We start from the raw sequence: 25,016 nt of genomic DNA, 5'->3' as shown, positions 1-25,016 counted from the left end.
AGTTCACATTGGCCCTGAATTCTCTTCTTCTTTATCTTTGTTATATCTTTCATATGCGTGCTTTCTCTTTCAGAACATTTAAGAAGAACATTATGACCCCATTATAACTTACCGTTGAACTGTGAAAGTCATTTTTTCAAGTCTCAAGAATTTGTGTTTTGTGTACAATTTGGATCTTGGACTGCATGTCCCACTCTAGTACTTGTAGTGCTCGTCATGGCATGACCCAAGGAATGAATAAATGCAATAATTTTTCCTATTAAATTTTTGACACAAAAATTTTTTTTTTGTGTTCAGTGATTTTGTAGATAAAATGCATTTTTAAGATTGCAATAAATGCCATTGTTGATGGGTTTATTTGAATACGTGTGAAGGTTGCAATCTGAAACTTGTTGTGCACTCAAAAGTGGCTTGAGAACCCAAAGTGGTTCTTGGTCCGCTTCTAAAAAATTCTGATACGGTTTGACTGATGTATGAACCCAGTAAGGACCAAAGACATCTAAATAAAGCAAAAACAGGACATGATGTCAAAAGGTATGCCCCTAAAAAGACAGAATGCTTAAGCATTCTTGCTGGGTTTTTTCTCTAACGAGCTATGATGCTTGTTAACACAACTTCAGTAAATGCATGGTTGCCAGTTAAAAATGTTAATTTAATTAAACCTTTGCAAACATTATTTTGTTGAGTTCAGTTGACATAATGTTTAATCATTACATTAACTTGATATTGTGTGTAATTAAAACAAAAAATTCTTTAAAATATTATGTAGTAAATAAATGAAATTGTATTGTTAAATTTGGGAATCGCATGCTTTAGGACTGGATAAGTAGATTAAATGATTTTCCCGGTTAGAAACAGGATATTGGAGAAGTAGTTTGTGCTCAGAAGAGATTCAGCGTATTTTTGCAATGTTGAACAATGTAGACTATCATAGACATATCTGCTGATTTCTTTATTGAAATGGCCAACCAGAAGTGTTCAAGTTAGTCAGAATTCACTCACCGATCAAAGCTCTGGTGTTTTGTTCAAGAGAGTTATGCAGGGCACGAATCTTCTCATCATATGTGTAGACCCAATGTTAGAAGTAATAGATTCATTGTGCAGTATAGAGAGATTCATTGATTATAATGGAACTTTGTGAAATGAAACTGAAATGAGCCTTAGTGATGATAAATAAGGGAGTGCTCTTTGCATGCTTTCTTGGCTAGCAGGATATAAGCCATTCAGAATTTGAATACAATTTTGCTTTTAATATTGCTAACAGGACCAACAGCCACGTATAGGCCACAAAGTTTCAGGGAATTGCAATGACTAACACATGCCCATCACAATGCACAGGACAAAAATATCTAGTCACTCAGAATAGATGTGCATTAACGGTAGAGCACCCTCTCTTATTTTAGAAGCACCCTCAGTGAAATCGGGTCTGTCACATTGGCTGACTTCATATTGTTAGTGTTTAATAACAGGTGTGACTCTCAGATTGACCTGTGCATTCATCAAGGAACCGATTGAGTAATATCTGCATGAACAGGTAAAAGAAGTCAGCTTTATTTCAGTAACTATTTGTAATGTGCATTGTGTCATTCTTTACTCTGTCATTTAGTGGAGCTACTGTATTGGAGACTACATCATCATCAAACCTGCAGGATGATGTCACTGCTGGAATGACAGAGTAGATGCAGACATGAAGATCAAATGATTGTGATCAGGTAGATTGAACCCTTTATTTAGCTGCCTGCCAATGCCACACAGTATTTTTATGCTATGCTTTATTTTAATAATCTTTTTTTTTAAAAGTGTGGTTATCTGTATTATATATTAATATAAATGAGGCTACACACAGCATTATATATCACCAAAGCAAAAGTCAGTCTTCTATTAAAAAGCAAAATCATGAGACTGTTTTGTTCTTCAAATATATAATCTTAGTTCAGTCATACAGATATATACATTGTGTAATAAATAATATTTATAAAAACATAACATTTTCAGATTATAAAATAAAAAGGGAATTATGAACTTTTAAAGGCTTTGTACAAAACTTTGGATATAGCGGAAGGAGAAATGGAAAAGGGAGTGTGGATGTGACTGGTGAGAGGGCTCCTCAGGGATCGGTGTGAATTTGAAACTAGCATTGCGTAGTTAAACTTAATTAATGGGAAGCGTATGGGACTGTCAGAACATGTCCTATGGAAACCTCCACTAGTCTTCTGCAGCTTTGTGAAGCCGGTCTTTCTTTCACACACTCGACCCACAGCAGTCCTCCACTTGCAACTCACTCTCATGACTATTCACAAATTGGTGACAACTTCGTATAAATTTGTATGATCTTTGTACGTTTTCACAAGATCTGCTTATGCCCCACTGATGATTAGGTTTAGGGATGGAACCTCATTCTTTCTTTTTTTCAAAAAATCTGGCTTTTTTTGTACGTATCAAATTGTACGAATTAATACAAAATCAACACCTCGCAAAATTGTTGCGTTTTTTCTTCTTCCACGAAACTGGGTTGCAACTTCAATTCTTTATTTACCCTCCTATTTCTTTTCTTAACTATCCTCCTCCTGCTCACTTGTTCTCCTTCCTCTATGCAAACTTCTCATCATGGAAGTGTTGAAACGGAGCCTTCACAGTCATATACGAGGATCTTTATCAAAAAGAATATGTTAAAAAAATCATCTTAATCTCTAGAATTAGTATACTCATTAGTAGTTTTGTAAGTGCAAATTTTTACTGGTCGGGTGCGCATGAGCCCAGTGTGTATCGTCGCATTCTGCTGTCATGCATTTCACCAGCTGTCCTGCACTCATCCAGGAGAGTTACCGATGGCTTTTACATTTTCTGCGAAGAAAACAAAACCTTTTGTAATTGGGAAGGTACCCATGATGCCTTTACCTGTTTGTACTGCATTCTACGCTAATATATCAATTGCATCCCTCCAAACTGCTGTATGAAGCAAATTACCAGAGTTTTTACGTAGCAAACAGCAATACGTTCCATGATTTAAACATATATGATTATAGGGAATATGGTAGGAGTGTCCTTGGATTGGGAAACTTTGGGAGATCATGAGGGAAAACATGGGCATTGGATTCAGTAGTATAGCAGGGCATATTTCAAGACCCAGCATTCAGTAGTTAACCGAGAAGTTCTCATCATCCCCTCCCCCCCTTTCTTGTTCTTTAATGCATGCCTAGTGTCATTGGTTGTATTTTCACACATCCTGTTTCGGCTCCTGTGCAGTAGGCCGAGGTGATCAGAGAGATGGTGTTACAGGAGACTGAATGAAAACAAGGAATTGTTTTCTTTTGCAGAAATATTGCATGTCACAATAGAAGAGCAAGAGGAATGGCAGTAGTAACTATGTTGCTCACGATGGGCATCTTTTGGGGTGTGTAGATCAAAAAGGGCACATTAGTAAAGGGTTCTACCACAGAAGTGCCATTATCTTATGCGTATTCTCAGTCTCTGCCTCTCTTTCTTTCCATCCTTTAATGTCCACCGATCCTTTTCTTCCCGCACTTATTTACATGTGTGCACGTCGTAGACCCTGACACACTCCTGGCAGCTGACGTAGCAACACCAGTGGAAGATGCAGTGGCATTTCTCCTTGCGCTTTTCTGTCCGTGTGTTATGGCCACGGCCACAGCATAACAAGTCGCAGCCCTCGATGCCGTGCGACGACACGTTGCAGATGCGGTCACGGGTGCCAAATGAGCCCGTCTCTGGGTTCGGCTCACAGAAGTTGGGCGATCCCTCGTAGTACACCAGGTCTCGTTCTGTGGGGTGCTTGAAGAAGGTGTATTTGGCCCGTAGTGTTTCCACCCAGCCTCTGGACTCCCGGTGTTTCTCCACCGCCATCTCAGAAGCACTGTCGTACTTGTCTTTCAGGTAGTCCCCCAACAGCCTGAAGTCAGGTTGAGCCCACCAACAGGTCTTGACTTCGCAGCTACCTGACAATCCATGGCATTTACAGCGCAGGTGCATGTTTTCCAGGATGGTCTGAAAATGAGAAAACATTGGGAATTGGTATCAGTTTGCTGTTATCTATCAAGGACCATTTAAAATGATTTTGATTTAGCCACTTAAAATACCAGTTGCATTTCTTCCTTTTTCTCTCCCAGCTGCTTTTCTTTCATCAATTTACAAAAAGTAAGCAAATTTAGTGTGAAATGTTGCTTACTTCCTGTTTGAAGAACTACAGCACAAAAACAGTATCCCAATTCATGGTGCATATCATTCTAAATATAATCACTCATATTATCTGCTATATTCAACTTCTGGATTTATTGCCTAAATATTGCCTGTGTTGTCAACCTGTCCTTTCTAAAGCAGATTTTAAAATCAGGATCTACATCAAGACTCCAACAACCTGGACCGCAACTTCTTCTGCATGCTCTCAGGCTCAGGCCACAGGAGTTGTTCAGGTGCTGAGCGTGCAGACAGGCCCTTGCATTTCTCTGCTAATTCTCTTCTGAAGGCCCGCTTAATGGAGCTTGCCACAGGCGCTATATGTCTTTGTTTTGGTTTGTTTATCTTAATTCACTTTCTATATTTAGCTTCAGAATTCCCCAGCTGCGGCGGAAGGCAGGTGTTTGCAGGTGCCTCGGGGTCTAGTTGGGGCCGCTGACGTCATGTCCCGAACTCTTTGGGCCCTGGGAGGGTCCCTCAGGCTGTGTCGAAACAATGGAGTATGCGAGGGTCCTGCCAGGGCCGACTGTCTCAGTGCCTGCTCCTGTGGTCCCTCACTGATCAAAGCGGCGTTCTGTTGCAGTGTGGTCTCGCCTTTTGCCCCTTAAGCACCTTTAGCGCAAAGACTCCAATTCTGAGTCATGACAGCAGCAGTGACAGGCTAAACCCTGAATGCCAGTGTTATTCTTCACTCCCTGCCTTCTGCAAACCACCAACTGAATGTCACGGATTCAGTACAGATGCAACTTATGAGGGGCATGAAAGGATAAGAGAGGTAATTACCCGGTAATTTCTCATGAAAATACCAGTTTTAAAGTTGAAAGTCTCTTGGAAAAGGGATCAGGAGATATTTGACAGATGTGCGGTGCATTAACACCTTTGTGAACTGTGTAGGTCCCACCCAGGAGCGGCACAAGTACAGCTTTGTTCTTTGTTTGGTTATCATGAACCTGCTGGCTTAAAGGTGAAGTGTGTTATTTCTGTGGTACTACTGGAATCACAATCTCTTTTAATGGCACAGTTGGGACAAAAACAACATTTTGCTCAGCCATCGTGTGAATTTGGGGTGGAACTAACTGTTTGGCCCAGCAATGACAAATGGAGTATTTGAAAGCAGCAATTATTTTGCATTTCTGTTTGGTGTGGTGTGCAAATTACACACTTCACCTGAAGTGATTTCACAGATTTCAGCTTTTCTCTTTTCACGTTACATATGTCTCCCTTCGGCATGTAAAGAGTGGACACAGTATTAAGTTTCAAAACTGTGACAGTCATATCCATTTGTGATAAGTAGGAGGAGATATAAGGATACTTAAGAAATACACAATAAGGCTTTAAGTATGTAGAGAACAAAATGTCATGCCTTGGAATTAATTGGGGTCAAAAGTTGTGTATAAGAATGTGTCCACAAAACACAATTGCATTTGTTAAAAAACAAACAAACAAACAAAAAGAAAAAACAATAAAACTATATTTTGAAACATGAGGATATTTTCAAATAGGTTTTCAATTTTGATATATTTTAAATTTAATTTAATTTAATTTAATTTAATTTAATTTAATTTAATTTAATTTAATTTAATTTAATTTAATTTAATTTAATTTAATTTAATTTAATTTCTATGATTGCAAAGCATAAGTATTCCAGACTTCAGTGTCACATGATCCTTCAGAAATCATTCTAATATGTTGATTTGCTGCTCAAGAGACCTTTCTTCTTTTATCAATGTTTTTGAATTTTGGAAGTAAGAAATTTCTTTCAGGACGTGATGAATAAACAGTTTAAAAGAACAGCGTTTATCAGATATATAATTATTTTGTATTGTTATAAATATCGTTACTGTAAATTTTGATTGAAGTTAATGCATCCTTGCTAAATCAAAGTATTAATATATATATATATATATATATATATATATATATATATATATATATATATATACAGTACAGACCAAAAGTTTGGAAACATTACTATTTTAATTGTTTTTGAAAGAAGTTTCCTCTGCTCATCAAGTCTGCATTCATTTGATCAAAAATACAGAAAAAAACAGTAATATTGTGAAATATTATTACAACTTAAAATAATAGTTTTCTATTTGAATATACTTTCAAAATATAATTTATTCCTGTGATGCAAAGCTGAATTTTCAGCATCATTACTCCAGCCTTCAGTGTCACATGTAACATCATCTATCACATGATCATTTAGAAATCATTCTAATATTCTGATTTATTATGAGGGTTGGAAACAGTTCTGCTGTCTAATATATTTGATGAATAAAAGGTTAAAAAGAACTGCATTTATTCAAAATAAAATAAAAATTTATAATAATATATATTCTAATAATATATTTTCTTTACTATCACATTTTACCAATTTAACACATCCTTGCTGAATAAAAGTATTGATTTTATTTTTAAAAAAAGAAAGAAAAAGAAAAAAAAATTACTGACCCCAAATTACTGACCAGTAGTGTATATTGTTATTACAAAATATTTATATTTTAAAAACATAGCTTTTTTTTTTTTTTTTTGTACTTTTTATTCATCAAAGTATCCTAAAAAAGTATCACATGTTCTGAAAAAATATTAAGCAGCAGAACTGTTTCCAACTTTGATAATGAATCATCATATTAGAATGATTTCTAAAGGATCATGTGATAATGATCCTAAAAATTCAGCTTTGCATCACAGAAATAAATGATAATTTAAAGTATAATAAATTTAAAAACAATTATTTTAAATTGTAATAATATATCACAATATAACATTTTTTTTCTGTATTTTTGATCAAATAAATGCAGGCTTGATGAGCAGAAGAAACTTCTTTCAAAAACATTAAAAATAGTAATGTTTCCAAACTTTTGGTCTGTACTGTATGTATATATATATATATATATATATATATATATATATATATATATGAATCTTACCCCAAACCTTCGAATGTAGTGTACATACAAAATTGTTCATATAAAATAGCATAGAATATTTTCCATCAACATTATATTTGAAATCAGTTAGAAAGATCATGAGTCTCTTACCATCCGTCCTGCCTCATTGTTGTGTCTGTTCATTGCACTCCGAGCATCTGGTCGGTTCTCACGAGCATCTGCAAACTCTCGAGACACCAAAACCCCAAACTCTGCATCTTCACTGCAGCCACCCCACTTCCATCCCTCTCCCGGCGGGCCTTTATGATGGGAGTCACAGCCGCACATTGTGGAGGTCCCATCTGCACATGAACGGGTCACTGCAAACGCCACTCCAGCTGACGCGATCGCATGGACAAATGCAGACTCTCTTGTGGCTAAAGAGAAGAAAGAGATTTTTCTTTTTAAAATGATATTTGAGTAAACATTTCTTCATGTTATGGTTATAAGTTTTCCTTGCTCTGACAGACACATGTCCTTCTCCGAAAACTAGAGGTACTTAGTTATGTTGCATTTCAAAGGGATAGTATACTTTTCTTCTGTGGAACATAGAGATAATATTTTGAGAAAAGGGTTTTCACAAGTGTTTTACCTGTATTTTAAGTGACACCTTGAATTGTTTTTTTTTATAGTTAAAATAAATGTCTGTAAATTTAACAGATAATGTCCTAGCAGAGATTTAACTCTAGAAAAAAAAATGTATTTTGTTTTCTTACAGTGGAAGTCATACAAGTTTGGAACAACATGAGAGTGAGTAAATGATGACGGAATATAAACTTCTGGGTGAAAAACAGCATAGTGTGTATTATTATTGGAGAAGGCAGTCCCAGAATGCACTGCAATGACCTCAGTAAAAAAAAACAATATTGCGGACAAGCTGTGAGAATTATTTATTATAAATAGGCATTTCATGTACTACCAAAAAGTATAAATAAAAGTAGTTAATAATTACTAAAAATAGATTATTGTACCCAATGATTTTGAGTGCACTATATATTTATGTTTGTTGCAGCATAGCTAACTCTTCTGCTTCTGTTGTAGATCTAGAGAATTCCAAATCAAACATTTCTGGTACCATGACAGTTAGGATGCTGCCTAGTTATGAAGTCCATGTATTTAGACAGTTCTGTTTGTAAAAGGTTTGAAGGAGATCCCTGTCTCTTTAACTGTGACCCTCCCAAAAGTCTCTCATCTATCTGTGCTGTAACTTCAGGGCATGGATCTTTTTCTGTGATGAGTTCTGGAATATACTGATGAGGTGTTTGAGTGCTGCGCCGTAAACGTCTCTGACAGCACTGGGACGATTGTTGATCATGTCACTTGTGGCTAATGCAGCCTGAGGTTTCACTGACCCTGTGTCATCTCAAAGGTGTGCTGGTTTCTCTCTGGATAATGTTTCAGGGGCCCCCTCCCGTCCCCATTCTCCCACCCGTCCAAGCCCCGCGGCCACATGTGTGAAAGCCAGCAATAAGTCTGCGTGTTTGGTTTCTGAAGGCATGTTCTGAGAGATGGAGTTATGCCCCGTTTGAATGCAACAGCTTATTATGTAACCAGACACCATCGTTTTACAATCGCAGCACACTTACTGTGGCTCACCAGTTCTCTTGGTCCCTACAGGAAAAAACTTTTACCCAACCACCCCATATGACTACATCACCCCAAACATTTAAGTGCCCCTAATGTCAGTGTTTCTCAAACCGAGTTTGTCAGGGAACCACAAGGCCTATAATGGTGTAAGTATATCTAAAGGAGCGTTCACACACATGGAATATGCTGGTGTATTGTGGGTAATGTCTGACCAAAACACGGCGCCTGTTCACAATGTTGTGTTTAGATGATGGATGTCATGATAACATGTTATCATTCTAGTACAATAATTTTGTAATTCTGTCCATAGCATTCTTTTTTAAACGTCTCCCTGGGCTAAATCTTGGATGTGTTTTGATGTTTCAGCTGTTTTTGCTCATGCAGTAAAAGTCAATGGGGTTTGAAATATCATTAGACAACTTATTGTGGGGTGAGGGGTGAACTATCCCTTTAAATTCCATAATACACTGAAACAAGCTCAGTGAAAAATAAATCCATAATGGTGGATAACGCAAGAAAAAAAGGTTTATTGGGAATGTCATTCAATACAAGAATTTATCAATAAAAGAGTATTTGTTTAATTTACAGTTTTTGTGTGCGGTGTGTTTTAATGCTGGTTGGTGTATTTTGCCCTTAGGTTAGCAACATGCTAATGGCAAACTATTGAAATGCGAGTCAAGCTGTAGTGCACTTAATTGTAGCAGTAGAAATTTCCTTTTCACTTGATTATTATTACATTCCATGACTGTTAGGATGCTTTCTTAAAAAAAAGAGTTGCCTATGTAGGCACTAGGCTTTGGAATTCTGACCTACTAACCACAACTGTCAAAACTAACAATCAAAATAGTTATTTTTTTTAGTAAATGTTTACTAGACTTGAAGTCATCTACTTTGTCTGAATATGTCTACTTACCTTCTATATAGTAGGCATTAAAAAGTATGTGAAATGAGTAATATTTCTGAATTCAAAATATTCATTAAACAATTTGAGTAAAGTATATAAATGACTTACTACTTTGACAGATTCTGAAGTGCACATCCAATGAAATGGCAGTGAAGCTACGCAACTTGATTCACAAGTCACAATATAAAGCCAACATAGCATATGTGTCTGGATTTCATTCATACTACATGTTCATACAATATAGAACATACAGTACATTTTTTAACACTTGCAGACCTCATTCCTTATCCTCAGTATCAGTTTTCAAACTCAACAACTGTATATATGTTAGTGTATTTAGCATTTAGCAGATATCCACATTTAAAACGTTCAGTCTTTCTCTTCCTGGAAAATCTGCACTTCACAGATTTTTGTCTGGTCAGATGCTTTTTAGAATGAGAATGTCATTCCTACCATCTATAATCCAACTGATTAGCAAGTAGCAAATTATGGTTCATGAGTGTGACGTAACTAAAGCCGTATGCTATTGAGGCTAATCCCTTTGAATATGTCCCTCTCAAACTTCCTGTTTCGACAGGAAATGCATAAACACTAGAGCAAAAGCTGTGTTTGACAAGCGTTTCAAAGGGTCTTTAAGACATTATGGACGTTTGTTGCCGTCTAGCTGTTTCTCATGAATTTGCAGACTCATCTCACCCCTGGTATTCTTGTTTTATTCTTGCAGGAAGTTCATGTCCGCACAGATAGACAAACAGTCCTTTTTAATAAAGGTTGTGTTTGGGCGCGCACCTCTCTGGGTTTGCGGCCAGAAGGAGGCCCAGTTAGTTCTGGCAGGCCCAGCTGGGTTCACCACAACAGAGAACTGTGAGCTCTGGGCCCCAGGAGCCCTGGCCAAGGGCCAAGAAGAGCGCAGCTCCCGCTACCTGCTGGGTCCATGAATCTGCCTTTGTATCTGTGTTGTCACACCGTATTACCCACACAAAAGGGCCCAGCACCCCACACCCCATAGCCCAGTTCAGCGCTGCCCAGAGCAGGGGCTGGCATTCCCAAACAGAGCACCCCCCACCCCCCACCTCCTATGACACACATATACAAAACACACATACATCTCATACCAGCCAATATGCCAAAATATTCCTAAGTGTTTAAAAAAATCCAATCAGGATCCACCAGCCCAATCCGAATGCAAGCAGAGAACCTTCTTCCTTATCTTCACCTCGTACTCTCCGTCTCCTTCATCGTCTCCTCATCCCCCTCTTGAGTTCCCCAAGCCTTCCACCTCTCTTCCTTCATGATGGGGAAGGATGGGAGATTTCCTTTCAGCCTGCTTTCATGACACAGTCAAAAGGGCGTGTGAATGTGGCGTCCGTGGGAGCCAGGCGGTAAGAGGCACACAGGGATGGCTCATTCTGGCCTTCATGCACAGTAGGGGTCAAAGTGAACCCTCTAGCCCTTTTCTATTCCTTGTAATCTCATTTGGCCTCCCTTCTCTTTTCTCTCTTGGTCTCCCCCTCACTCACTGCCTGTTTCTGCCCAGGTCCAGCAATGCAGCTAACTCCTTTAGCATCTTATCCGTCCAGCATATATAGGTATGTCCCAGTTTGTGTACTGCTTATAACCGGATGATCCACTTATTTAACTTAAAATCTGACTCCGATGCTGTATGACAAAATAACCTTCTAAAACTCATACACTAGATCAGGGGTGCACAAACTCGGTCCTGGAGGAGTGGTGTCCTGCAAAATTTTGCTCCAACCCCAATTAGACACACCTGAATCAGCTAATCAAGCTCTTACTAGTCATACTAGAAACTTCCCACCAGGTGTGTTGAGGCAAGTTAGCTAAAATCTGGGACACTGGCCCTCCAGGACTGAGTTTGGGCACCACTAGATGGTAGAGTACATAGTGCATAGAAAAAGTACATTTGAAACACACAACCAATGTTCTGTCACATCCTTTATTTGAGAAATAAAGTTAAGTTGTTCTTCTACCCTTCACCTTAAACATTCACATCTAGAGTATAAGAAAATGTATGGACACCCCAACAAATGTACCTTCAATCAAATCAAATCAATTTAACACAAATTTAATTATAGATATATATTTCTATATCTGTTACAAAACCTTTAAAAAGGCATAAACATTTATTAATTTAATGTCAAAACATATAAGATTTAATTAAAGAGAAATTCAACCAGTGAAAACTGTAATTGTGAAAACTTTAGCTGAAATATAATAACTTTTAGGTAATATTAATATTTGTTAAACTACAGGATTTAAATATATTTTAGTGTATAAATCTACCATAATTTAAATGTATGTGTTTTGGAAACTATGCTACGATGCTGATTAACATGTAGCTTGTTGTTATAAAAAAACAGAATGTTACACATTCTGACTAGATGGTTCCTTGTGGTTTTGTTTTATTGTCGTGCTGTGTTTTTTGATACATTTTTTGTCAGTAATTCCACAAAATAAACACTTTTTTTTAATATACTAACACATACGTAGACTAAAATGTATAGAATTGAATTATTTTCTGTAATTGAAATTTAAATGCTATACAATTTGTAGACTGGTGTGTGTTGTTAACCCATACCTTTATCAAGTACAGGTCCAAATATTGCTAGATTGTCCTTGATAGTGGTGCAGTTCCACCTGCGGCCTCGGAACTGGTGCTGACACTCCTGGATTGCCAGTTTAACACCCTCTGCTACACTGGGCATGATCTCGATGTAATTGCGGCAAAAGCGCAGTTGTTTTGGCACCAAACCAGGTATGGAGCCACACAGGATGGGCTGGGAGCCTAGGGATGAGTACTGCTGCCCAAGGGCCAGGGACCTGAAACACAAATGTGAAGATTAAAGCCAACTCTGGGCACACCTGAGATATAAGGCTACGTTTACACAACAACGATGTAGTAAAAAATGGCAAAGTTTTTCCCTTGCATTTTTAAAATGTTTGTGGTATAGACGACAACATTTTCGAAACAATTGCAGTAGTTGGTCGCTGTCACCTAGTTTGTTAACAGCACCTATAGGGAAGAGACGATTATATGTTGTATATGATGTGTCTCTGTTGTTGGTTGTGACATTGGTGAAGTAACTTTGCTGAAAAAGCATTAGCAAACTCTTGAGCAACGACAAAAGTACCATGTACTCCACCATTGTTGGGTATGTTTGTTCGCACTCGCCTTTAAAATCGACACATACTGTGCATGTCTTCATACTTAACACGTACTTTCAAAGATCCCCATTTTGGGTGTTTTTACCCGGAAACGGTGGCGTTTTCAAAAATATGTGTTTTCAGTCCCCAAAACGCCATTGTCGTGTAAACGAACAGGCAAAACGCATAAAAAGTTTACCGTTTTTGGCTGAAAACGTTGTCGTGTAAACAGCCCCTAAGTCTTCAGATGGAGTACAGTTGTTCATAGTGATTATGTAATCAAATAATTTACTTAATGTGTATTTTTGCCACGATAATTATGGTTTGTTTTGTTTACTTTAGTATTAGATGTTGATTGGATGCTAGTCTTGAAAGTTGGGATTTAGTCTGTTATTATAGTTATTATGACCATATCGTATATTTTTGTATGTGTGTTTTTTTTTACATTCATGTCTTTGCTGATCTGGTTTTTAACCCAAATCTTTGAGTGTGTGTGTGTGTCATTAGATATTTGGCTGTTTGCAAGTGGATGCATGTGTGTGGTTGTGTGCTGTAGATGAGCTGACAGAAGATTCCTCAGAAATGTACTTCTTTTCCAAAAAGTGAGTAGCTCAACCGTTTCAAGAACACTTTATGGAAACAGGCCCAATCTATTAATTATTCCAGAAATGATACTTTAACACTGGTAATTAATCTTATTGGCTTCTTTCTCGGTCCAAAATAAGAATAAGGAGATCACACAGTTTTAATATCGTCCTAGTTTGGACATGCATACAGTAGGTGTAACCCTTATTCTCCTTTAGCTCTCATTGCTGTTTATTGCATTTTAAAAAATGTGTGTGTGTTATTTTCTCTTTGATAACATATGCAGAGCACACATGCTCTGTCTTGAGCTGGAATAAGTTAAATATTCAATGTTATAAATCCTGTGACATTTGGGAAAGTTTCAGTTGTACAGCAGAGGAATCTATTAGCAGTTTTGTCCTCATTTTCTCACAGACGATGCTAAAATACATATTTGCATGAACCTCTGAACCCAGTGACACCTAATCTGTAAAATGTCACAGTCGGTAAAAAACATTTAAAAATGTTATAAAACAAAAGTTCAGACTCTAAACTGTGATCATATGAGCCAATGTAAAAAGATGCTGGAAAATGTAAGTACTAAGTGCAAACGTCTGACTATACATTCTACATTCTATTGTAATACAGCAAGCTGTTATATTGCCTGGCAACCACTGAAAAGCTCACCTTTTGGATAATAAACCATATTATTTTAAGTTAATCAAACAAACTTTTTAACAACTTTTAACAGTCTTTTATTATATTGCCATAGTTTTGCCACAGCTTTTTTAAAACAATACATTTCAGGTTAAAGTCACAATAATGAAAGAGAAGTAGTGACAGATCTTTCCTTCCATATTGTGAAGTACATCAGAGTGAAACAGTTTACTAAAAAAAGAAAAAAAAGTATGGTGGGGACTTAATTCTGTTCATCCATTTGTTGATTAGGAGGCAGATCTGAATGTGAGTTTGCTGTCTTTTTTTTACCTGGAGAGGATTTTCTGTTTCCCGAAAATGCCAGTTTACATTATCAAATTGTTCTAAAATGTCCTGACTTTGCTCACACAACCTTTCCCAGTCAAAATGACCGGCCTACAAAAATGTGCTTATCCATTGTAATTCCATATTATTATTTTTATATATATTCAGTCTTTTTTTAATCAACTTGTTTTGTACAAGTTTTGTATCCGGTTTTTTTTTTGTGAACATTGTTAAAATTACTCACAAATAATTTTTGTTTTTCATGAAAGTTTACAAAATCATTGATTTGGTGATAATACAACATAATGAGAAATTTACAAACAATTTTATGAAGATCAGTAACACCAATTTATATAAAGAATTTCATGACAGCAAAAGGGTTTAACAGACAAAATTATTGGGAGAAGTCAGAAGTTTCACCAGAACATCGGGTTATGATAGTTTGATTAAGAATCACAAGGTTGAAAAAAATGAATAAATGTAAACAAAGAAAGAAAGAAAGAAAGAAACAAACAAACAAACAGTTTACAAGACCAATGAAATGCATTTTAGAAAACTGATGGTGAATTTTCATATCATACTGACTTTAAGGGGGTTTCCGGGCATCTCTTCTATGAATTCTATAAAGGGAATTCTCCATAAAAGCATCTCTGCACTGCCAAATATATATATATATATATATATATTGGATATAGCTTAATTCAAGAATCTGCCCTGAGTGTGCAAAGACAGTATTGCATGCTTTCATGATGAGATATGCTGCCTGACAGCGCTGACATAGATGCTGTCTTGTGGGCCAGAGGTTTACCTAGTTCCTCCTTCGGGCCAGTGGAGGATCACTCATTTTAGAGATCAGCCACTCACGATGACCTCAGGCCTCCTGCGGGGTGCAACCCTATCACAGCGCCGGTCTCTCTGACAGATGAGTGTCCTACTGCACCCCTCACACACAAAAGCACCAGCATTGAAGTCAGAAGAGAAAAATCCCCCTCAGAGGCTTCTCGGCTTCTCTTTTACTCTCCTCCCTCGCTCCAGTCGCACATTCTCTCTGTTTGATGTCGTGTGAAATCATGAACACAGAGCTGGGAGATGTTAACAGGCTGCCAGGTATCAGAGGAGGTGTGAGAGGTGAGTCTTTGTATCAGAGGAGCCAAGAGTCTTATGTCGAGATTACTAGTGCGTCTCGCTGCCTTTGATGCATCATAAAGGTGCGTCACGGCACTGTCAGCTTTGTCAGGTAGTTGACGTCATAACACGGTGAGCGTGATTTCACCAAGTACAACATGTTCCTTGATCAACATCCTTGTCAATCCAACATGATCCAACATGTCAATCAACCAATCAGAATTGAGATATAACTTTTCAGGAAATATCTGTTTTAGGCTTACGATCAGGATTAGGTGCGTCTACACTCTTTTTAATCATTTTCATGCTCATTAATCATGCTCATAAAACATTCATAAAATGCACGTACAATCACATTTGATCCTAAATTTCATATCAGTGTTAAAAGAGAGGAACAAACTTTTTTTATGCATACGCCAGCTGAAGAGCATGTGTTCAAAGTTTTGTATGCAAATAACAGTGATTAAAATAATCCAACACTGTTTATTAAAATGTAAAAATAAATAGACTATGTATTTATATACTATTTATATACTTTGCTGAAATAGATTCCTTAATAATATATGACTTCCTGAAAAAAAAGTAAAATAAAAGTATATACATGTACATACAGTATGCATACATAAAGAGATATACCTGTGGACATTCTGTTGATGCACTAGTTCACATTGCACTTCAATATAAGATGAACTACAATTTATAAAGTGGGATGCATTTAGGGAAATCTTTTGTGCATATGGATGTTTTACTAAATGTTGTAGGAACATTTCAGAAATTGTTGTCCTTTTACATTTAGAATCATTATAACCATGTCTTTATATGACCATGTCTTCGGAAGATTTCTTCTTCTTCTTTTTTTTTTAATCTTCTTTGTGTGTGTGTGTGTGTGTGTGTGTTTTATTTAGGATTTCAATTTAGTGTTAATTGATTGTGAACCACTGTCTTGAAGGGATAATTCAACCAACAAAGAAAATGCATGACTTTGGTTCATCCGGGACATTAAATTTTTTTTTTTGAAACAACTTTTTTGTTTCCACAGTAACACTTTATAATATGGTTCTAATTGTTACTATATTTATTTAACTAACAATGAGCTATTGATTTGTCACAGCATTTATTAATCTATATTGATGTTAATTAAAAAAATGTAACTGTTCAGTGTTAGTTCATGTTAGCTCAGATCCATTAACTGTATTTATTACCATAATTCCATCCAAGAAGCCACGGCCACAGTATGACATCTTTTATAGGGTGTCATTCGTTTACTCCACCATGTATTATTCCTATCAGTTTGGATTATTATTTTGAAGTGTCTGACAGAAACCCCGGCCTCTTACATAGGAACTTACTGGAAGTGTAGCCTATTTTTCTGCTGTGTTTGCTGAGTGAATAAATGACATAATTACACATCTGCTTGCAACATAACTGTCCATTAATCTCTCACCCATATGGATGATTAGTGTGTTGTGTTGTGTTGAATTGTGGATCAGCCTGTCTCTGCCCTTGACAGTGTCTATGTATGAGGAAGAGGCTCTAATTAGATATAGATGTGTTTTTGATGAATTTAATTGCTAATCGGCTTGCTTTGATACAGACCCGAGCGTGCTTTCATTGCATGCTTCACGTCCTCAGTGATCTGTGCTTTCTTTGGTTGTGATCTGCACCATTGACTCTGAAGTGGACGAGAAGAAGAACACGTCAGTGTTGGGGGATCGCAAACACGTGAATACGCACTAAAACTGTTTCAAGAAGGGTGTGGTGACACAACCGAGTCGGGAATACAAACATTGATGTGAGTTGCTAATTTGTCTGCTAAAAATCTGCTACTGCAAGGAGACACAGTGAAGCTTTAGGGTCTAGCAGGTGCTTGTCTGAGCAGGTTTAGGGCCACCTCTAGCCTTCAGCTAACTTTCCATGCTGCTGGGTGGGTGGTGACTGCAGTGCTAGAAAATAATGACGCAAGCATTAATGAGCCTTTGCAAACCACAGCTACAATGATTATGAAGTGAGGGAATTCCTCTCTACACAAAACAGAGAAATGTTATTTTGCCATTGGCTAAAGATTAAAGGGATACCCACCCAAAGTCTCTTGAAAATCTCTTTTCAGTTTAAGGAAAGTAAACGAGGAGTTGTCAAGCTGGTCAAAGAAGCGTATAAAAATTGTTTTGAAAATGTAGGCTGTCATTAACACATTCTAAGAAAAGAATGTAAAATAAGGCCCAATGTACTGAAGAAATTTCCATTCCCATTCATTATAGTTGTGTGTAATTTTAATTTTATTTACAAATTTTCTGAATTTCAACTTTTCTGTTTCACAGAAGACATACAGAACAGAGTCATTCATGTGTGAAGTGACATGGGTGAGTAAATGATGACATTCATTTGAATTTTTCCGCATGAAATATCTTTTAAGCTTCTTTTTTGCCCACCCTCCAAATAAAACATCCCTAGACAAAGCAATTTTAATGTCTTTCACCAACTGTTTCAACTCTCATGCATTCACCAGCTTCTCCAAAAAAATGGCAGATGAGGCACCTGTCTATGACCACGCTGCCGAGTGCTCTGTTTTTGTCCAGAGGCAGAAGAAATTAGAAACTCTTTGAACTTGTGAGTTTTTGACATCCGACCCCTGGAGCTCTTAAAGGTTGATGCCTTGTTAAAGCTGTGTTTGAGTTCAGTACAAGGCCAAAGCTTTGGCCTGCTACCCCAGGCCCCAGACAGGTCAGTGAACATTCACCACACATTCCTGGCCAGCTTCTCCTTTATTTGAGAGCTGCTTGGAGATACACTGAGGTGTGTTTTAAACCAGAGAACGTAACATTTAGGCCGCTCTTTATCAAGTTCTCTCATGTCTCATCACACCTCAATGCTTAGTGTGCTCCCATAATGCATCTATGCCTTTCCAAGCAGCATACGCTCCATCATGACTTTGACTTCGCAGCAAAGAGATCAAAGTCATGGCTTATTCAAATTTTGGTCAAGATCGACAGCATGCTTAAAGATCTCTGTATTGTCAGGTATGGATCTCTGCCCTTTCCTCAACTCATACTTGACATTTTAAGACAGGGAGCAGGAGATAAGAGAATTTTGAAAAATAACACACACCTTTTTGTGTCAAATGTATGGAAAGCATGTGTGCCTTAGGCTGCATGACTGAAGAGAGGTTCAGAGAGAGAGAGAGAGAGGAAAGGGATTAGAGAAAGAATCATCTTGTCATAATCAATTCCTCTATTGAATGATGGAACATTTGTGTAATTTAACAAATGTCTCTAATTTAGATGTCAGTAAAATGGTCTACAATTGATTAATTTACAATTTCCCACTGGGCAATACAGTGGGCCATACAGTATATTCTCCATTTTAGAGTCCTGTGGTACATTACAGTATTTATGGAAAGTATCACTTGAATTTTCAGAATCATATTTGGAATTTGATCAAATATTCCAAGTTGTATTCATTTCAGTTTAATTATATGCTGCTTTAATTTTGGTCAGTTGCCTTATTATGACTTGAGCTCATTTTCCACCAACTTAAAATAGCCTTAAAATAGAGAGAGAGAGAGAGAGAGAGAGAGAGAGAGAGAGGCTTGTTAGCCTGAGGATGGGGCTTTTCCTCAGTCATTCTGTCAGAACAGGAACAAACGCTCCATCATCAAGAGTTCAGGTTTATTCCCGCCACACTTCTGACTGGCATTTTAACTGCTCTGGGCTTATCAGATTGAAAAAAAAAAAAAAATACCTCATGTGTCAGAATCCTTGATAAATGTTCAAACCTGTTTTCTCTCTCTCAGTTCCTGTTCTTTTCCTAATGACACCCCATGCACCCTTGCTAGTGAGTGAAGTTACACTAGAGTATTCATATTATAATCAATAATGCACTGCTGCAAATGTGTCATTGATTAATGCATCGTGGGTGTCTGTTTTCTGTGATTTTTTTTTGTGGGAGGTGCCCACCCACCGCACCATTGTCTGATAAAACAATCAAAAAACTGTAGTTCCAAACTGTGTTGTTTATTTCAGTGGGAGAAATGGTTTTATGAAAACATTATGTTGGCAGAATCAAATACGAGATTCGAATGGTAGCTAGTTAACTAAAGAAGCATAGAGAGAGGACAAGTTACAAGAATGTGTAGGTCATTCGGATGAAACATAGTAGCTGGTTTTTTAACTGGTCCAAGCTGGCTTCCAGACTTCCTGAAGCCAGTTACATCATCTAGTAGCAGATTAATGACAAGCCTAAACAAGATACCACATGCCTAAATACTACTACTAGCTTAAGCTTGATTTTCCAGCAGGGGAAGGTTTTTTTTTGTATTACTATATGTGCAAGTCTCCCAGTGATGTAAAGACAGTATGATAACTTGCTGTCGTTAGCTCTATCTTAAACCTCAATCCTGAAACTGCTGGCCTGGCGTTGTAGTACGGAAACGACGTGTGACGTTACGGCTCTGTGGATCTGTCTCCAGGAGCTGCTGCCTGTCACTGTTCAACTAGCAGAGCTGTCAGAGAGCTTGGAGTCCACCGGCAGTCCCTACGTAAGTGACCTGACACTTTTGATTAAAGTTGTGATGTATTACACAACTCTCTAAAACCCTTCTAAAGAGAACTGAGATGGACGTAGAAGTTTGGGTTTCACCAGAGCCTAGATGGTTTTTGCAATTCATTTCGGAAGCATGATCAAACGTTAGCCCAATGTCAAAATGTGGTAATTTTAAGACCGGCAGTCTAATGTACTTGAATTGCTATCACAATGTTTAAAAATGAAATACATTTTTGTAAAGTTTTTTCTAAATCTTAAAAAGATTTTCCTTTAATGAGAGAATTATGCAAATCATTCTTTTCATTCAGATCCGAGAATCCATTTCAAAAAATGTAAACTGTTTTTAAGTAACCACCTAATCCTAACCCATCCCACACAATTGCATTGCAACAATACAATTGATTGGTTTGCTACGGATATAGAACCAATACATTTGAAAACTAATACTCGTCTGACCAGGCTATCTGTTTCACCCTCCTTTTCCTAAGTGGCCCCCATTATCCCCGAACATCCTTGATCTTTTCAGACTGAATTGCAGCTGGTGGATATTCTTGCGGCATCATTAAAGCAGTGACACCGGCTGACATGCAGGGGGTTTGGGATGAAGGGTGTATAATGACATTCCTCTCTCGCAGAGATGAGTCAAGTCCCATTGAAGCCAGCAGGGGACCAGAGCAGGTCAGAATGCTTACTGGCCTCCCGGTGCTGTCTCCTTTACGCCTGTTCTCTCAAAAAAAAAGAGTTTTCCAAATTTTAATTAATTCAGAATTAGAGTTTTATGTTAAGTGTTTGCGTATGTTCCCATCTGAAAGGACACTTTCCTTTTGAGAACCAAGAATAAAAGCCTTAAATGTGAGCCACATTGTCTCGACAACATAAAGAGCAGCTTAAAAATCCATATTACTGTATGTGTAAACAAATGTAAATGCAACCATCAGTTTAGCTTTCTTAGCTTGTTTGTTTTTATGAGTAAACTATAAAAAATCTTTAAAAAAAGGTGGACAAATATTTATTTAGAATTAAATTATTAATTTAAAGTAATACATTTCAGTAAACTGTGAACCAAAAGTGTATTTGGTTTTGAGTGGTTCATTTTTCTCCTGTTTTGACGGGTCCTTCGGATCATAAGAGCTACTGAAGTGTTTCCAGGTCAAGCCGTGACTTGATCATCTGAGGTCAGGCCTCTTCTGAGCTGTAACCGAGCTGAGGTTTTGATAGATAACAGATGAACGGCGGTGGAAACAGCCAGCTGGATCCGAACGGATGGTGGCTTTGCGGAGCTGTTGTGGGAAGAAGCCACAAATACCTTGTTCCTTTCTGTCTGGTATTCGGAGTGACTGCTGATTGTGTCTCAGCTTGCTCGTCATCTGTAATGCACGTGAAATTGAACAAAGCTAGACAGGCTGATCGCTTTCAAAAGCTCTCCCTACTTAAGACTGAGCTTAATTAGTTCATCTTGAGAGGATAAAGTCAGATATCAGCGGCCTGGTAAGCTGTTGAAACAGATTACGGAAGAAATTGGCCTGATTACTGCAGCACTGTTCGTCATAGATTTAAAGTCCATTCAGATGTGAAGGGATTAAAAGGAGAGGATCTACCACAGGGTGGATTTAAATCTCACTATAAGACACAAATGCATTTGATTGACACCGTTAAAACGACTGAAAACACACAATTATTGCTATTTACATGATATGTTTCTATTATAGCCTTTTTTAGTTTTTTAATATAAGTCAAGTTGATTCAGTTGCATTATACTAATAGTTATATTATTGATTATTCTAACAGTTAAATTCATATTCTTTCCCTTAAACTAATTTGTTAGGAATAACTGCTATATAAATGTGGGGTTGTGTCATGTAAAATCATGAATTTGAGATCGAAAGAATTGTAGACATGAAAGCATGAATTATTTTATCACACACACACACACACACACACACACACACACACACACACACACACACACACACACACACACACACACACACACACACACACACACACACACACACACACACAATCTATCATTTATTACACTTAGCACCACTAGTTTTGAAAGTTTTTATTTCAATCACTCAGTAAAGATATTGCACCTGCTACATATAATTTTCTATTAATCTATTACTGTTCTTTTTTTAGGACTGCAGTTTCACTGATGCCATTCAAGTAAAAGACAAGAAATGATGACGCAACTACTCATGTACCTGCAGCCATGTACGTTTGCGTATCGCTTTCTTTCTCACGCTCTCATTTTCTCTACCCTCCACTACAAATGTATCCAAATCAAAGAGGTTAGGCATTGTCAGTGGGTTAATATTACACCATCGTCAGAGAAAACAGCTGCGGGTCAATGACTCCAGACTCATTTGGTCTCTGTCAATTTCTTCTGGTGGCACTAATGCCAACATACAAGTAAAGCAATGCAAATAATAATGCTTCAGCTCCATGGCCTTTGTGTGTGTGTACTGTAAGTCTGTGAGTGCGACTGCATGTTTGGCAACTCTCGCTTCATAAACGAAACCAGAAGATGCTGGTGGTTTGGAACGAGAGTGCAGCGGGGACCACATGCTAACTGGGACTACTAAAGCACATTAGTTCTGACAAGTATTGTATCATGAGCCAGGGGGGCTTTTGTCGTATGCCTACACAAACATTTTTGCAAAAAGACTCATGTTACTAAAGAACCTTGTGAGGTCAGTGTCATTTTGAGGATGGGGTAATTAGTGGAACTATGACATTATCAGCACTATTCGGAGGTAAATATGATCTCTGCAGAATGTAGCGAAATCTACAGAGCATAAGTGCTTTAACAGTACTAACCTGTCAAATCGGAATGACATAATTCGAAAAATGGAGAGAAAAAAACATATTATGTTATAAATATATACAATGACATGTAATTTATTTGTTTCTGTAATATACAGTATTATATTCGTTATTTTAATATATTTCATTAATATTGCAGTAGCTAATTATTTAATTTGTTTCTATATTTAAATGGCTCAACTCAACCTGCCAAGAAACAAATGAAAGAAGGATCCTAGTAAATAAAAGGAGTTTACTTTAGTCTAAATTTTTTTTTATGTCATAATGATCTGAACGGTTTTGCTTTCAAATGAATAAACTGAAAAAGTACAAGTATTAAAGCATGTGTGATATCTTAACGCAGCCCATTTCAGTATACTTTGTATGGATTCTGCTGGAAAGTGAGCTCTTCTTTGGAAAGTCAGCCAATTTCAGGTTAATGTAGTTAATCAGTTTTTTTAAATCACAGATTCGATTGTAGTACACAATGACTTTAGAGAAAAATAAATGTTCAAAGCATAGTCAAGTTTAAAGTGTAATGATACTTAGGGTTAAACCCCAATGAATTTATTGAGACCCAAGCCAAGGGACATCCACACTAATGCCTCAATTAACACTCCTAACACGGCTGGAGTGCTGAGGCTATTAGCGAAGACAACAATATACCCCATCCTGCAGCTTTAACCTAACCTTAACTCTGACAAACACGCTGCATCTATTTCACAACACTCCAACCTTCAAAAACAGCCTCGTTTGAACATTCAAAATAAATGGAGCCGGGCGAAACACGGCAGCGAGGAAAAAGACAGGCTAGCCTTTTCCGTCCCTTCAGTGGCTAAGGTTAAGATTCTTTGGACTGAGCCGAGAAGCTTTTTTCCACACAGTCAACTGAAAGTGTTCTTTACTGCCCTCTGAAAAATGGTCACTGACCACCATTCTCCCCCAGTGCTACTGGAGAAAGTGATGCAGAAAGTGGGGATTATCGCTACTCACCACCAGATGGGATAGCCTCCAAGCACCCGAGAGCTGGACAACCACATGCACATGAGATATCCAACCAGGTACAAATCCATGAGGTATGTCTTGTGTGGATGGAAACTGTCTATTGATCAGTACATAGAATTCCTTGAGAGAGGCTGAAGATTAAGTTCCAGCCGGCAAGTCTTAAGGAAAAGATGGATGCTTGAGAGAATAATTAGCAGCTTTGGGGTTTAAATGAAGGCTAAAAAATAAAAATAAAAAATGAAACATCTCCAGGGTTTGCTGCTTCTTTGAGTTGGGTGAGGAACGTGTGTGTGTCCCAGTAGTTAGGAGAGTAAGTGTCTCTTACACATACTCGCACACACGCTCCTACTCGTCCTCTGATTCCCTCCCTCTCACTGAGGTTCTTCCCTAAGGTACATATCTTTTTCTCTCCCCACTTTTTTACCCCTTAGGATCATCAGGGCCAATATTAGAGAGAGAGTGAGAGAGAGAGGGGGAAGAAAAAGGACAAGCGAGGTTTGGAGATGTCAGCTGGCAAGCCAATCACAGAGCATGGCCTTAGGTTACGCAAAAAAGAAAAGAAAAAAATTATTATTCCTGCCCATCTGTCAATTATGCACCACCCCCTGGTAATGTAGCAAAGAAAGAAAGAAACAGAGGGAGAGAAAGAGAGAGAGAGAGGAGGCTGAGAGGGAATAAGAATGAAAGGGTGTCAGAGTTTCAGAGAGGTGGACTTGTCTTATTAAGGTCTATATTGTCTGTATTAACATCAAGGAAAACCAGCTGTGTCAGAGTTGGGCCTGCTGACAGTATCGGGGAACGTCGTCTCTATATTTAAGTACGCCATGCCCCAAACTAATTGTTCTGGATATGTGTGCGTACACATGCATTCACACGTTGAGAAGAATTTTGTCAGGAAGAATTTTGATGGCCGCGTCTTCCCCTTGTGACGACGGGGCACAGAGAGAACACAATAAAAAGCCGTAAAAGGTGGTGTGGCAGGGTTAGCATAAACATAAGCATAAACACTATTGTCATTCAGATAGGATGAGGGCAGACGGAGCTGAGAAAGAGACACAGCACTAAAAGATGACAATGCATTCTAATATAGCCTCTGTCTCAGACTGACCATGGTTTCAGGTAGAAATACTGAAAATATCAAATATATATGTGTGCTATAAATAGATAAATATATATGTAGTGCATTAATAGATTAAATCATCTATTTGGTC

The 25,016-nt window shown here is 37.7% G+C and overlaps 1 protein-coding gene across 1 annotated transcript; it reads right to left on the bottom strand.

Annotated features, from left to right (window-relative positions):
• Window positions 1–939: 939 nt before the first annotated feature.
• LOC132121462 (proto-oncogene Wnt-3-like) lies at window positions 940–24,166 on the bottom strand. Its single transcript, XM_059530867.1, has 4 exons — window positions 23,794–24,166; window positions 12,218–12,459; window positions 7,239–7,504; window positions 940–4,005 (listed from the first exon to the last, which is right to left on the bottom strand). The coding sequence occupies exons 1-4, from the start codon at window positions 23,871–23,873 to the stop codon at window positions 3,526–3,528; spliced, it is 1,068 nt and encodes a 355-aa protein (XP_059386850.1). The 5' UTR covers window positions 23,874–24,166; the 3' UTR covers window positions 940–3,525.
• Window positions 24,167–25,016: the final 850 nt, after the last annotated feature.

This window comes from Carassius carassius, chromosome 39, assembly GCF_963082965.1.
Source record: "Carassius carassius chromosome 39, fCarCar2.1, whole genome shotgun sequence".
Taxonomy (NCBI): Eukaryota; Metazoa; Chordata; class Actinopteri; order Cypriniformes; family Cyprinidae; genus Carassius; species Carassius carassius.
This window is presented reverse-complemented; position numbering and strand designations above follow the sequence as displayed.

Excerpts from the sequence above, each read along its gene's own strand:
- LOC132121462 (XM_059530867.1), bottom strand. The coding sequence starts at position 23,873 with ATGGATTTGTACCTGGTTGGATATCTCATGTGCATGTGGTTGTCCAGC. Across the intron at positions 12,460-23,793 it reads GGAGGCTATCCCATCTGGTG|GTCCCTGGCCCTTGGGCAGC; the intron begins GTGAGTAGCGAT and ends TTTGTGTTTCAG. Across the intron at positions 7,505-12,217 it reads TGGACCTGTACTTGATAAAG|CCACAAGAGAGTCTGCATTT; the intron begins GTATGGGTTAAC and ends TCTTCTCTTTAG.